Source organism: Jaculus jaculus, chromosome 4, assembly GCF_020740685.1.
Source record: "Jaculus jaculus isolate mJacJac1 chromosome 4, mJacJac1.mat.Y.cur, whole genome shotgun sequence".
Classification (NCBI taxonomy): domain Eukaryota; kingdom Metazoa; phylum Chordata; class Mammalia; order Rodentia; family Dipodidae; genus Jaculus; species Jaculus jaculus.
In genome coordinates, this window is record NC_059105.1 from 124,345,979 (window position 1) to 124,361,448 (window position 15,470).

General features: G+C 40.3%; 1 protein-coding gene across 7 annotated transcripts in view; it reads left to right on the forward strand.

Moving 5' to 3' along the window:
• Eml6 (EMAP like 6) overlaps positions 1–15,470 on the forward strand; it is a 460,853-nt gene that overhangs the window by 359,215 nt on the left and 86,168 nt on the right. For all 7 annotated transcript variants that reach the window (XM_045147997.1, XM_045147999.1, XM_045147998.1 and 4 more), the window contains exons 17-18: positions 13,288–13,388; positions 15,229–15,431. In XM_045147997.1, the coding sequence (XP_045003932.1) occupies positions 13,288–13,388; positions 15,229–15,431 (304 nt within the window). The remainder of the gene's footprint in view (positions 1–13,287; positions 13,389–15,228; positions 15,432–15,470) is intronic.

Genomic DNA, 15,470 nt, shown 5'->3' on the forward strand with positions numbered 1-15,470 from the left:
AACCTTCATTGAATATCTGAAACCAATTTTTATCAAACTCTTTTGCATAATCAGAGACCAGGGAATCCTCCCAACTCTTTTTATCACCCAATAGCAAAACCAGACAGCAAGGCAAAAGAAAAGAAAACTATAGGACTATATCTATGATGATTTTACATGCAAAGATCCTGAACAAAATCCTCACAAAGTGAATTCAACAACACATCAAAAGCATTATCCACGTTGATCAAATAGGCTTCATCCCAGGGATGCAGGGATGAAAACCAATCAATGCAATACACCACATAAGCACATGAGCATCTCAATTGATGCAGAGAAGGTCTTTGACAAAATACAACACCACTTCATGATCAAAATGCTGGAAAGAATAGGCATGGAGGGTTCACATTTCAACACAATTAAGGCTATATATAAAGCACCCAAAGCCCAAATAATATTTAATGTGGAAAGACTCAAGGAGTTCCCACTGAGATTGGGAACAAGACAGTGGTGCCTACTGTAACCTCTGCTCTTCAACATTGTATTAATCAGGGTTCTCTAGAGGAACAGAGTGGACTTGTGATGGTTAAGTTTGTGTCAAGTTGACATCAAATCATATCTCCTTACATTATACTTAATTTCCAAATAAAGACAGTAACAATGTCATAATTCCACCTAACATGATATAACTATCCCTCATACAACTGGAAGCACGCAAGCTCCTTGAGGAATGCTTAGTTTCTAATATAATAAGTCAAATATAAATTCATCATTGGTTAACTAGCAACATGATCTTAGTCATTATTAATTACCTAATAGAGAAAGAAAGGAAGAACAAAGCATTTTAATATTGTCCCAGAAAGGGGCTGTAATGCTGTGGCTCTCCACTTCTGGGAGGTGCCAACATAACATGCTAAACCATCTGTAAACTATGCCTTAGTCTTCTCCTTTTTAGGCAATTGATCGTAGGATACACCCCATGATTCCATAGGTGCATGCCTGGGGACAGAAGGCATTGCAACAGGAGTAGCAACCATAGGCATTTGGGCAACTTCCTCATGTAACTTACTTGTACCTTCAGGGCCTGCTCAAGCCTGGTCAGGGATATACCACTTCCACTTGATGATGGACTGCTGCATGGTAACTTGATGGCCCATTGTCAATCATTCAATTTCTTCTAAGGCCCAATAGCAGGCCAAAGGCTGTCTCTCAAAGGGAGAATAAATGTTTGCAGATAAAGGCAGGGCCTCTGCCACCTCTTGCTCATTTGATCCAATCAGTATAATGTCATCGATATAATGGACCAATGTGACACCTTGTGGAAGGGACAGGCGATCAAGATCTCCGTGAACTAAGCTGTGACACAAGGCTGGAGAGTTAATATAACCTTAAGGTAAAACAGTAAAGATGTCCTGATGACCTTATCAGCTGAAGGCAAACTGCTTCTGGTGGTCCTTATGGGCAGGTATGGAGAATAAAGCATTCTCAAGATCAAAAGCTGCATACCAGGTATCTGCTCAATAAAGAAACCACATCTGGTACAGCAGCTGCAATTGTAGTCACCACCTGATTAAGTTTCTCCAGGATCTATCTGTCTTCTGAACAGGCCAAATAGGAGAGTTAAAGGGAGACATGGTGGGAACAACCACCCCTTCATCCTTCAAGTCCTTTATAGCGGCATTAATTTCTATATTTCCTCCAGACTGTTTTGGGTTCGCTATTTTTCCTGGTGGAGAGAGCTCCAATGGCTTCCATTTGGCCTTTCCAACCATAATAGCCCTTACTCCACAATCAGGGAACCAATGTGGAGGTTCTGCCAACTCCTAAGTATATCTATCCCAATTATGCATTCTGGGACTGGGGAAATAACCACAGGGTGAGTTCGGGTCCCACTGGACCCACTGTCAGTCTAACATTTGCAAAACTCCATTGATCACATGACCTCTGTAAGTGTAGGAAAAAACCCCCACAAGGGGTCCCCACACTCTGCCCGGATAAGGCGACACCCCAAATCACTCACTCACGAGAAGCGGTCTTGATGCAAACTGCAAGAGGATTTTATTCCAAGCGCGCTGGGGCCCACAGTCGTACACCGCACAGGGGTAGAGGACTGCAGAGCCCTGAATGCAGGAACAGGACAGTTTTTATAGGGTTTCTAACAAAGCCTGTGCCTTAGACCAATCATTTTCTAATATTAGGAGCCCCGCAGGGTGTTAGCCAGTCAGTTGGTGCCACCCCATAGTTTCTAAGCCAATTAGTTTATGACCTTGGTGGTCAGCGTTTGCGCAGGTCCTTGGGTGGGAGTAGCAGAGTGTGGTATCAGTCTCCTGTGACCTTGGAGGTCAGCACTTGTGCAATTCCTTAGGTGGGGGTAACAGAGTATGGTATCAGCCTCCTATGACCTTGGTGGTCTGAGGCAGGCTGCTACAGCCTATGGTGCGAGTTACTAAGGCTTACAGTGTAGGCTACTAAGGCTTACAGTGTGGGCTATTAAGGCTTATGGTGCAGGCTATTTACAGAAACCAAATAAGTGGTTCACTTCATTACTCATTTCCCATCCTTGAGGGCTATCTCATGCCCTTTTACCTAGTTTTATATTAGAAGTGGGCTCTGATACAATGAGAAGAGGGATTCTTTACTTGCTTCTGACAGAGAGTAAAACCTGGAGTTTGAGGTATGCAGGTGGCCCGCTTAAGCTCCCTTTGGAGCGTGATAGTATTTCTGAGCTTCTGAATTCTTGGGCCTTTCATAAGCACCTACTTTAACTGGTCGGCCACAATGCTTTGGGGGGGGGGGGGTGTCTCCTGGAATCAGTGTCAATTCAGAGCCAGTGTCCAGTAGGCCCCGAAAGGTCTGATTGTTACCTTTCCCCCAGTGTACAGTTACCCTAGCAAAAGACTGCAGGCCCTCTGAGGAAGGATAGGACTAAGGTTAATATTGAAACTTTTGGGGATTGTGGGAGGGTCCTTCCTCAAGAGGACCTGGCCACCCTTCAGTCAAGGGACTCAGGAGCTATAAACAGGCTCAAGTCTGGAAACTGGTTAAGAGGCCTTGATTCTCTGTTGCTATAATTCAAAGTGGCCTCTTTTTCCTTTGCTCTGGAACTTTTATGCTTATACAGGTCAAGAAAGAACTTAGTAGGCTTTTTCTATTTCACTTCTGGAAACACCATGATTAATCAGCCAGTACCAAACATCTACATGAGTCATACTGTTACAAGCATTGTTTTGCCTACACTGTCCATTATGGTAAACATGCTCACCTTACCTTTGGTGATTCAATGATGCTACTTGGCCCTTGTTACTCTGAGATACAGTTAGACCCATTGCATCTCAGTCACCTAATGCAGCAACTGTGGCTCCCACTGTGATGTCTTCTTTACATAAAAACCCAATGATTGGGCACTTTAAGTATGCTGGTGCTCCCCTCACAAATCTGATTCTTATAGTCTTAGTGAAGGGCATATATTTTGGATGCTCCCATTGTGGGGACAAAAATGAGTTCACATGGCAAATCCACTTCAGCATTCTAAGTTCTTTGAGCCCTTTAATCCCCTTATCAACATTCAGCCAAGAGATATCAGGTGGCTTGAGCTCCTTCACAGTAGGCCATCCATACTGCAGCCAACCAATCAAATAAACTCTTGGCACCTCTTTCAACTGCACGAACTGCAGTGTTAAATCTAAAATTTCTGCTCAGTGGGCCCATTTCAATAAATTCAGCCTGATCTAATCTTATATTCCTTCCACCATCATCCCACACCCTTAAAGTCCATCCCCACACATATTCCCCATGCTTCTGCCTGTACAAGTTAGAAAGTTCCTGAAGTTCTTTAGGGGTGTACCTCACCTCCTCTATCTCACCTTTAGGAGAATGCCTAGCCTTCCTTGTTATAGGCCTAGAGGCAAAGATGGGTGTGCACTGAGAAACATCAATACCTGCTGCAGGGAGGGTCATTGCTGATTCCCCAGACAAAGAAGGAGTAATTCCCTCAGGCAAGGGTGAAGAATGCAAGACTTCAGGGTGTAGGGGTGGAGATGCAACTGCCACTAAAGGAAGGGAGACCACATTCTCATGCATAACAACTTCTTCAGAATCTGAGAGTTCATTTTCCCCAGATTCTTCGGGGTCTTCCCTATCCCCATCCCAAGTCATTGGATCCCACTCTTTTCCAATCAGTGCCCTCACTTTAACTTCTGATAGCGTGTGAGGCTGGGAATTGAGCTTATGTTGCAAGTTAGCCAATCTTACAATGAGAGCTGGGTGTTGGTTCTCTGCAATTTGAGCCCTGTTCTGGCTAGAAAGGATACTAACTGTCCTCCCAGGCATCATTAGAAACCTTCAGATTATGTATGTGGGTCTTAAGCTTGGAAATTTCCTTTTTAAGCTTCTGCTTTTCTCCAGAGATGCTAGAAGTAACCATCCAGCATCATCATTCATCTTACTTTTCCACAAATATTCCAAAGTTTTAGATACAGAGTCACTAAATTCCTTGTTCTTCACAAGATATGACTCAGGATCATCAAATACATCTATCTCATGGAGTTCTTTAAATAGTTCATACCAGGGATTATTAGTGCCCTCCCTATTACCAGTAAAAGTGCTCTCCTTGTTACAAGTCGAATCTTTAGTGGCACTGAAGTTGAAGAGCCAACTTCCGAGAGCACCAAGCCCACTAGGGAAATCCATCCTTACAATTCTGTTTCTCTGGAACTGTTGTGCCAAAACCCCTGACCAGGAGCCAAGTCCCCCGTCACCCACGAGTCTCCCAGAGAACTGCCACAGAAGCTGAGACACTCGAATGTAAAAGCAACAGGTTTCTTTATTGCAAACCTAGGCCTGGGCTCTGTCCACACAGTCCAGTGGTAGTGAGGGAGAGAGCCCCTTTCTTTTGGGGCAAGGGGTTCATATAAGAATTTGAACAAAGAAGTAGGGGACAGATACATGATTGGTTATTTAAATAGTTCTGATTGGCTTGGGGTTTCAACAGGCAAAGTTGGGGGCAGGAGCTAGTGGCACTCCAAGCAGATGAACTAATCTCCATTGTCTTTGAAGTGGAGATTCCTCAGTTTCTTATCTAAGCAGGTGGTGGGAGGCCAGAGCCCCCGCCCCTGCAGTGGAGTGTTTCTGCAATGTCCTTGAAGTGGAGATTCCTCAGAAACTTTAGGGAGAAAGGCAGCAATTGACCAAGCAAGCAAAGTTTGCAGAAGCAAAGGCCAGCACATTTGCCCCCTAGTTCTTTCAGTCAGACCTGGCCCTTTTTATTTAAAATGGTTATATTTGGTCTCTCAGAACCACTCCTGGTACCACAATCTGTATTAGTCAGGGTTCTCTAGAGGAACAGAACCAATAGAATAAGTTGTATTAGAAAGGAATTTATGGGCTGGAGAAATGGCTTAGCAGTTAAGCGCTTGCCTGTGAAGCCTAAGGACCCTGGTTCGAGGCTTGATTCCCCAGGACCCACGTTAGCCAGATGCACAAGGGGGCGCATGCGTCTGGAGTTCATTTGCAGTGGCTGGAGGCCCTGGCGCACCCATTCTCTCTGTCTCTCTCACTGCCTCTTTCTCTCTCTGTTGGTCTCAAATAAATAAAAATAAAAAACAAAAAATTAAAAAAAATTAAAAAGGGACTTTATTAGATTAGTTTATGGCAATCCAAGAATAGTAGGTTACAGGCCTGAGAGTCAAGGAAACCAGTAGCTACTCAGTCCACTGGAAAGCAGCACTGGCAGCCAGTGGGAAGTGGAGAATACTTTCCTTCCCAGAGCTTCTTTAGATAAAGCTGCCCCCCTCTGAGAGAGGCCACCCACTCTAGGGAAAGGATTCCTCCTCTAGTTAATCCTTCCTGGAAGCAACCTCAAAGACCCACTTATGAGAAATGTCTACAGATCAAGTTGACACAAACTTAACCATCACAAACACAAGTACTAGTCCAAGCAATAAGACAAGAGAAAGAAATAAAGGGGATTCAGATAGGAAAGGAAGAAGTCAAGTTAGCCCTATTTGCAGATGGCATGATCCTATACATAAGTGACCAGAAAGTTTCCATCTCAAAACTTCTAAAGGTGATTAATTCCTTCAGTAAAGTGGCAGCATAGAAAATCAATGCACAAAAGTCAGTAGCCTTTCTATATCCAAAGGACAAATATACAGAGAAAAAAGTTAGTGAGGCTGTCCCATTTTCAATAGCAACAACAACAAAAATTAAATAACTTGGAAAAACACTAACCAAGTATGTAAAAGACTTATATAATGAAAACATAAAAAAACTCAAGAAAGAAATTGAAGAGGACTTGAGAAGATGGCAAGACCTCCTATACTCCTGAATAGATAGAATTAATATTATAAAAATGGCAAGTTTACCAAATTTATAGATTTAATGCAACACCAATAAAAATACCACTGTCATTCTTCACAGAGACTGAGAAAATGATCTCAAAATTCATATGAAATGGCAGCAGGCCTTGGATATCCAGACATATCCTCAGCAAAAACAAAACAAAACAAACTTCTGGAGGCATCATCATACCAAATCTAAAGATATATTATACAACCATACTAACAAAAATAGCATAGTACTGGCATAACAACAGAAACATAGACCAATGGAACAGAATTGAAGACTCAGACCTTAGGTTAAGTAACTACAGCTACTTGATCTTTAACAAAGGGACCAATAATGTAGACTGGAGAAAAGACAGCATCTTCAACAAATGATTTTGGACAAATTGGATGACCATATGTAGAAAAATGAAACTAGATCCACACACCTGTCTTTCATCTCTACATATATGAAATTAAGTCCAAATGGATTAAATACTTCAATATAAGACCTGATACTCTTCTCCTACTGGAAAAAAAAAAATAGGAGGCACTCTCCATGATATAGGAATGGAGAAAGACTTCCTGAACAAAACCCCAGTAGCCCATGAAATTAAATAATCACTCAACCAATGGGATTTAATGAAGCTAAAAAGCTTTTGCACAGACAAACATACCATAGGCAGAGCCAATAGATTACCCACTGAATGGGAGAAAATCTTCACCAGCTATTCTAGTAACAGAAGCCTAATATCTATAATCTACAAAGAACTCAAAAAACTAGGCAAGAAAAAAAAATCAAACAACCCACTCTAAAAATGGGGCAGAGGGGCTGGAGAGATGGCTTAGTGGTTAAGCACTTGCCTGTGAAGCCTAAGGACCCCGGTTCGAGGCTCGGTTCCTCAGGTCCCACGTTAGCCAGATGCACAAGGGGGCGCACGCGTCTGGAGTTTGTTTGCAGAGGCTGGAAGCCCTGGAGCGCCCATTCTCTCTCTCTCCCTCTATCTGTCTTTCTTTCTGTGTCTGTCGCTCTCAAATAAATAAATAAATAATTTTAAAAAAAAACTATTAAAAATGGGGCAGAGAACTGAATAGGGAGTTCTGAGAGGAAGAATTACAAATGGCTAATACACACTTAAGAAAATCTTCAATATACCTACCCATCAGGAAAACATCCATGAGCTTACACCTTAAGGATGGCAATCATTCAAAAAAATCTAACAATAGCTGGGCGAGGTGGCGCATGCCTTTAATCCCAGCACTTTGGGAGGCAGAGGTAGGAGGATCACCATGAGTTTGAGGCCACCCTGAGATGACATAGTGAATTCCAGGTCAGCCTGGGCTAGCATGAGATCCTACCTCAAAAACCCAAAAATAAAATAATCTAACAATGACAAACATTGGTGAGGATGTGGGGAATGATAAATCCTCATCCACTATTGGTGTAAATGTATGCAACTACTATGTAAATCAATTTGGAGGTTCCTGAAAAGGATGAACATAGATCTACCAACAGACCCAGTTATTCCCTTATTGGGCATTTATACTAAATGCTCCATGCATCAGTATAGAGACACTTGCTCAATCATGTTTATAGCTGCTCATTTCATTATTGCTAAGAACTGGAATCAACCCAGATGCCCATCATTGGATGGATGGATAACAAAGTTATGGTACATTTACCCAAGTTGAATTCTACTCAGCAGTAAGAAAAAAGAAAATTAAAAATGATACAACGATATTTGTATTCAGGTGTGGTAATTCACACCTTTAATCCCAGCACTTGGGAAGCAGAGGTAGGAGGATCACTGTGAGTTCCCATGAGTTCGAGGCCACCCTGAGACTACATAGTGAATTCCAAGTCAGCCTGGACTAGAGTGAAACCTTACCTCAAAAAAACAAACAAAAAGAAAGAAATTTGTAGAAAAATGGATAGACTTGGAACAGTTTATACTCAGCAAACTCACACAATCACGGAAAGATAAATGCCACATGGTGTCACTTATCTGTGCTTCCTAATCTGGATCTGCTTGAGTTGCTGTCATACCTGACTGGCAACTCAAGGCCCAGACAATAGGGGTGGAATGGTTTGGGGGGAGGGGAGGAAAATGGGAGAGGGGAAAACAAACACAAAATTAAATCCAAAATGAACTGGTACTTTAGAAACCTTTATCCTTGCAGATAGCCTAAAAGATATAATCCTCAAAATTAGTAAGGGGGGAGCACCTGAAAAGTAGGGCTCTGTGATAGTGGAATGAAGTCTAAGCTTAAAAGAATTTTTTTTGTGTCTCTGACCTGTAACTCCCAGTACCAGAGATTTGTTGCTACTCACATTGAGCTGTTGATTGGAGAGATCTAGGAAGTCCCCAAATCATGGCAGCTTTCTGTCAAAGCATTTGATTACCTGCCTGAGGCAAAAGCTAAGAACCCTATTGCTGAAGATACCATATGCTGCTGACACAGAGCATGGAGAGACCTGGCTGGAATTCAGAAGAAAGCCAGTCCCCGGACAACCTATCTAGTGCTGAAAAGCGCTACATGAGCTACTGGGGGAAAGTGGCCAACAATGGTCTGAGCAGCCAGAGATCTAAGCTACTCAGAATCAAACACCCTGACACGATGTAAATGCCAGTGCAATAGTGGCACATAGCCTCAGTGGGTAATCAGTAGCTTTCTGATTGGCTAAGATGTCAGCTCAGTGTAAAGGAACCCATATCTGGAATTGGGAACCAGATCGGAATTCTATGGAGACAAAGATTATGTTCTCCAGTGTTAAGCTCTCACTAGTCTTTGGCTAAAAGAGCAGTTACATACATCAAATTCCCCCTAAGTTAGTAATACTTATCCCATTTAAATTATGCTGACTTCACTCTCCTTTGGAGAATCTGTTCTTCTTTTTCAGAAGATAGCGAGACCAGAGGAGATAAACTACCCCTTGCACTTCAGCCAAGCCTCAGCTGAAACCACAGAGGACTGGGGAGACAAGCAAGAGTTCTGCTTCCATGCTGTTACTGATAATCAGTGCCAGGGTGTAGGAAACAGTCCCTGAGGATACTCACCACCTACCAAGGTAGAGATCCAGAGGCTCCTAAGAGCTCATTGCTGAAGTAGACTTAAAACTCATCCACCATGGCTCAGGGAATTTTGTGGAAAAGGGGACAGAAAGAATGTAAGAGCCACAGGTTGCAAAATCATGTTCAGAGGCATTCCCTCCCCCCTCCCTGCCAAAATAGCTCCCACAATGCATAAACTATATCCCCATGGGGAATACCTGCAGCCCCATTGAGAAGCATTTCCAACATAATGGGGGCAGCAAAGAGGGAAAGAGGGTACCAACACATGATGTATCCATCTTGTTAATAATAATAGTAATAAACATAATCGTATAACTTAATATAGTCAGTATTCATATTAGCAATGTTATTAATTTGGGGAATGGCAATATGATGTTAAATATTAATTTAAAAATTAAGCTGACATATTTTTGCATAATATGTCTTATTAAACAGCAAAAAAAAAAGAATCACTGAGGGCATTCCCTACACTTCCTAGAAATTATAATTAGAGTCACAGGCTTAATTAGGTTCGCATGGAGTTTTTTAAAATCAATTTACTAATAAGCATTTCGCATGCCATACAAATTGCCAACTGACAGTATACAGTTTGATCTTTAGTGTATTTGTACAGCTGTGCAGTCATTACCTCTATCAAATCCCAGAACATGTTAGTCATCCCCAAAGAAACCCCTTACTGGTTAGCATTATTCTGCACTCTGACTTTGTCTATTCTGAACATTTCATGTAGATGGAATTGTATAGGGTGACCCTTCATGACTGACTTCTTGTCCTTAGCATGATTTAAGGTTCAGCCAAGTTACATAGTTCAGTTATATTTTTTATTGTTGAACAACTTTTTGTGTACCTGTACCATATTTTATTCATTACTCAATTGATGGATATTTGGACTTTTTTCTATCTTTGGGATTCATTAACAATGTTACTATGAATGAATATGTTTTGTTTTGAATTATGTTTCATTTTAGACTATATCTAGAGTGGAACTGCTAGGTCATATGTTAATTATGTTTGACATTTCAAAAACTAGATCATATGCCATTCCCACTAGCAATGGAAGAAGGCCTCAATTTCTTTATAACCTTACCAACTTTTACTATTGTCTGTCGTGTTCATTATAACCATCCTAATAGGTAAGAAGTGATATTTTATTTATTTTTACTTTCCTAATAGCTAATAACATTGGACATCTGTTCCTATACTTATTGGCCATTTATATATTTTCTGTGTAGAAATGGCTATTCAGATAATAACATTGGACATCTGTTCATGTACTTATTGGTCACATATATATTTTCTTTATAGCAGTGGCTATTCAGATACTGCCCATTGAAATAGGCTTGCCTTTATTACTTATAAAAGTTTTTAACATACTCTGACTGCAAGTCTCTTACCAGATATGTGATTTGCAGGTATTTTCTTCATGTGTTCAATTTTTTTGGCAATAATACGCTACACGTACTTCTGGTTGTATCATATCACAAGAGATAACAAGTGACATTCCATAAAGAAGGGAGTAGTGAAGGTGGTGCTTCCGAGGTGTGAACAGTTAGGATGAATCTGTAGGGAATTACAAAACAAATCCAACTAAAAGTTAGACTGATTTTATTATTTCCCACAGCTGTCAATTTTAACCAATGTTGGTGACGTACTTCCTCCCCACAAGGCTAGACCACTAATCCAGCACCACCATGGTAGAACTCTACTACCTCAATGTCTAGTCCTGCTCAGAGTGATGCTGAGCTTGATTAGTTTGATATGGTAATGTCATCCAAATCTTTCTGTTGATGACATAGTTTTTTTAACTAAGAACTTATTTTACATGGATATATCTATCATGTGTTGGTAGCATCTTTTCCTTCCTTCCTGCCCCCATTCCCCAAGGGGCCCTCTTCAAGTGGGGTTGCTGGTATTCCCCATAAGGTTGTGAGTTATGCATTGTGGGAGCAGCAGTCAGTTATTGCAGGGAGGCAATGCCTCTGGGCATGACATCCCAACCTGTGACTCTTTCTGCCTCCTGTTCTGCAAAATTCTCTGAGCCTTGGCGAGTGTGTTTTGCCTCAGTGATGAGCTCTTAGGAGCCTCTGGATTTCTGCTTTGCTATGTGTTGAGTATCCTGAGTGTCTGCCTCCTCCACCCTGGCACTGCTTGTCAGGCTCCCCATGGAAGCAGCGCTCCTTCCTCTTTGGTTTTGCCTGGGCCTTGACTGAGATGCAAGGAGTGGTTTATCTCCTCGGGTCTCACTACCTTCTGAAAAAGAAAACAGGTTCTCCAACAGAGAGGAAAGTCAGCATAGGGTAAATTGGATAAGCATTATTAATTTAGAGAGTTTTATGGATATAGGTCCCTTTTTAGCCAAAGACTAGTGGGAGCTTGACATTAGAGAGCCTAATCTTTGTCTTCATAGGATTCAGACCTGGTTCTCACGGTTGAGTTTTCTTATTGATAACAGGGGATATGGTTCTGGTTCTTTTGTTGCTTTGTTCTTAGTCCCATATTTGTTTTATAAATGTGACCACTTTTTAATGCTTATATATATAATTTGCATATTTCTTATATTTATGCCTTGATAGTTCTGTTATTACAGATTGTTCTCTCTTCTATTATAGTTTTTCAAGTGGTTATTGTATTTATGAAGGTTTTATTCTATACATAATTTTATATTCTATAACATAAAATTGTATGATTGTATATGTTAATTTAATACATAATCACATGGCATGCTGAAGCCATAGTTCCCATGTTCAGTCATTATAGAAAGGGTAATGGCACAGAGTATGTTTAGAGATCTAGCCTATGTGGTACCGTTTCATGTCAGTGATAAGGAGTATATGGAACATGATTATCTAAAGGATAAGTCTGAATCATCCTTTAGTCTCCTTTTTATTAGTGTCAAGTATTTTTTAGTAATGAATGTTAGATTTTTCTCAAATGACTTTTCAGCATCTGTGAAAATGATAAGATTCTTCTCCACATATATTCATACATGTATAGGTATAATTAATTGTGTGATTCAATTCCTTAACATCAAGCCACCATTGTATATGGTTACAATGCATTATTCTTTATGTGCTTTTGGATTCTATTTGCAAATATTTAATATTGTATCTACAGTCCTACAGTATTAGCCATATTGATCCATTGTGTTATTTTCATTTGTTTTGTTTATATTGGTTTTGTTTTACATAATTTATTTTGTTTACATAACTGAGATTAGGTGCTTATATACCAGAGAAGATCATGAAATAATCCATTAAGACCAGGACATCTTTAGATTCTAATATGATGACTCTGTACTCTAAACCAGAAATGTCCCTGACTCTGGGACACCAGGTTCGTCATGGCTCACAATCAGCTCTTGCTGTTATATTTAGCTGTCTGTCCCTTTGACTATAAACCTCAGTTTGTTAATATTGAACATCCTTAAATGCTCAGTCAGTAGATAACATCCCTTCTCTCTACATGTCCATAGACAAGGAGCTTCACTATATAGTGAGTAATTTGTAGCCACAGATTAGCTAAGCCAAAACAATGGCTTGCACAGTTAAAGATAATGTAATTGGAGCCTTTGAATAATGCTGTTACAGGTCCTTCTTCCTCCTTCTGCTCAGGATCTCACTATCTCAGAATTACATGCAGTACTACAATGGTGGCATTTGTTTTATCTCACAGAAATGTCAAGTACATTCAAAATGTTTTTAAGTCCTAACTAAATAATTAGGATAAGGAAAGAGGGCTCAGAAAAGGCATTGTGTAGGTAGACTCCAGTGCACATTTAAAATCATTTTCTGTTTTAGTTGCCTTATTAGGTATGCTTACGAAAAGTTAGGTCAAATGTGTGCTTTTAATAAAATTGCATCAATACTTCCATCCAAACTACAGGTTTCTTTTTCTTTCTTGTTTGTATCTTATAGAGGACATAAAGATAAGATATTTGTGGTAAAGTGTAACCCACACCATGTTGACAAACTGGTTACAGTTGGAATAAAGCATATCAAGTTCTGGCAACAAGCAGGTATTGTCATTTGGGTTTCTCATTTATGTAACTGAGAACTGAACTCCAGCTTGGGGGCAAGAAGACCCATTGCCACTATGTAGCCAGTCTCTGAAAAGTAAAATAAAAATGTGCCTGAGAAATATTATCCTCTAATTGTACATGGGACTCTTCAATGTCTAAGCTATGAAATTTGAAATATACGATGCTATGCATATTCACTATTCTAGAAAGCTTTGGAAAATACTCTGCTATGAAAAATGATTTTTATGTTTAGTCACCATACTGAAAGCAATAATTATGTTGTAGTACCTTGGAATAATAAACTTGGGTTGAATGAATAATATTTTTCACCCTTTTGAGGGTTCTTTTATTAATCTGTCCCTGAATTTAGCCCATAAATTAAACTTTGGCTCTGAGTGCTGAAGGTGCTCAAAATAAACATTTGTAGATTATATGTCGGAAAGAGTGAGGGGTAAATAAACATAAGTAAACATGGAAGAGTGTCTTACTATTCTTACTAGTAAGCCAGGTTCATTGTGGCAATTGTTTCTGAATTCTTGGAATTAGCCCAATATTACAAAGTAGAGATGTCTGCAGGCTGCTATTCTAATGCTTTTCTAATTCTGCTTTTAATGGAAGGATAGTAGCTCCCTGTATGTGTGGAAGCCCACCTGGATGTAGTTGTCCTGATTGGAGCTGAGCTACTTCTCAGCAGTGGTTAGGGAATTTAGGAAATGGTTTCCTAGGCATAAATCTAGTGGGTTGTCTGGCATATTGCATACTAAAATTGTCATGATAAAAATGAGAAATGGAGGGCTGGAGAGATGGCTTAGCAGCTAAGCGCTTGCATATGAAGCCTAAGGACCCCGGTTTGAGGCTCGATTCCCCAGGACCCACGTTAGCCAGATGCACAAAGGGGTGCACGCGTCTGGAGTTCCTTTGCAGTGCCTGCAGGCCCTAGCATGTCCATTCTCTCTCTATATCTGCCTCTTCTCTCTCTATCTGTCACTCTCAAATAAATAAATAAAAATAAAAACAAAAAAATCATTTAAAAAAATGAGCAATGAAGATGGCTCAACAGTTAAAGGTGCTTCTTTCAAAGCCTGCTGACCCAGGGCTTAATTCCCTAGTACCCACATAAGGCCAAGCAGGAAACATAATACATGCATTTGCAATTTGTTTGTAGCAGCAACCTCCTCCCCAACCCACACACACACTTATAAGTAAATTAAAAAAAAAAAAAAAACTTTTTATTTTGAGGTAAGGTCTAACTGTAGCCCAGACTGACCTGGAATTCACTATGGATTCTCAGGGTGGCCTTGAACTCACAGCGATTCTTCTACCTCTGCCTCCCAAGTGCTGGGAATAAAGGTGTGTGCCACCACACCCAGCTATAAAAAATTGTTTTAAAATGAGGCAGAACATGTTTAGCATACTTAGATTTTACATGTTCAGTTAGTCCTGACTTTATTCTTTTTGTTCAGCATTCATGAAGTCTTTCCTTGTTCTCTGAGCTATTTAGTCAGTCCTCCCCAACCTGGCATAGAACTTGTACTTAGCCTTAGTACTTAGTAAATGCCTCTCTTGCCCTGGGATTGCATATTAAATCCTTCTTATAACCAGACCCTAATTCTTTATAGGCATAAATTTTGTCCTTTCATTATGTCCCTAGCTTTGAAAACTACACCTGATACTACATAGGGATTCAGTGGACAATGAGAAAATGAAGGGCCGAGAGACCCTCTTATGATATTTTTGTTTCTGTTATTTTTACACATAATGAGTTAATTGAAGATTCTACTTGCTCACAGGAAGTTTTAACTCTTCAAAAATAATAAATATTCTCTGTCTACTCAAGGTGGGGGCTTCACCTCAAAAAGAGGAATTTTTGGAAGTGTTGGAAAACTGGAAACAATGATGTGTGTTTCCTATGGGCGAATGGAAGATCTGGTGTTTTCTGGAGCAGCTACTGGAGATATTTTTATCTGGAAAGATGTTCTGCTTCTGAAGACAGTAAAAGCTCACGATGGGCCTGTGTTTGCAATGTATGCATTGGATAAGGTATGGTGTGTACTGTAGCAATGTATGCATTGGATAAGG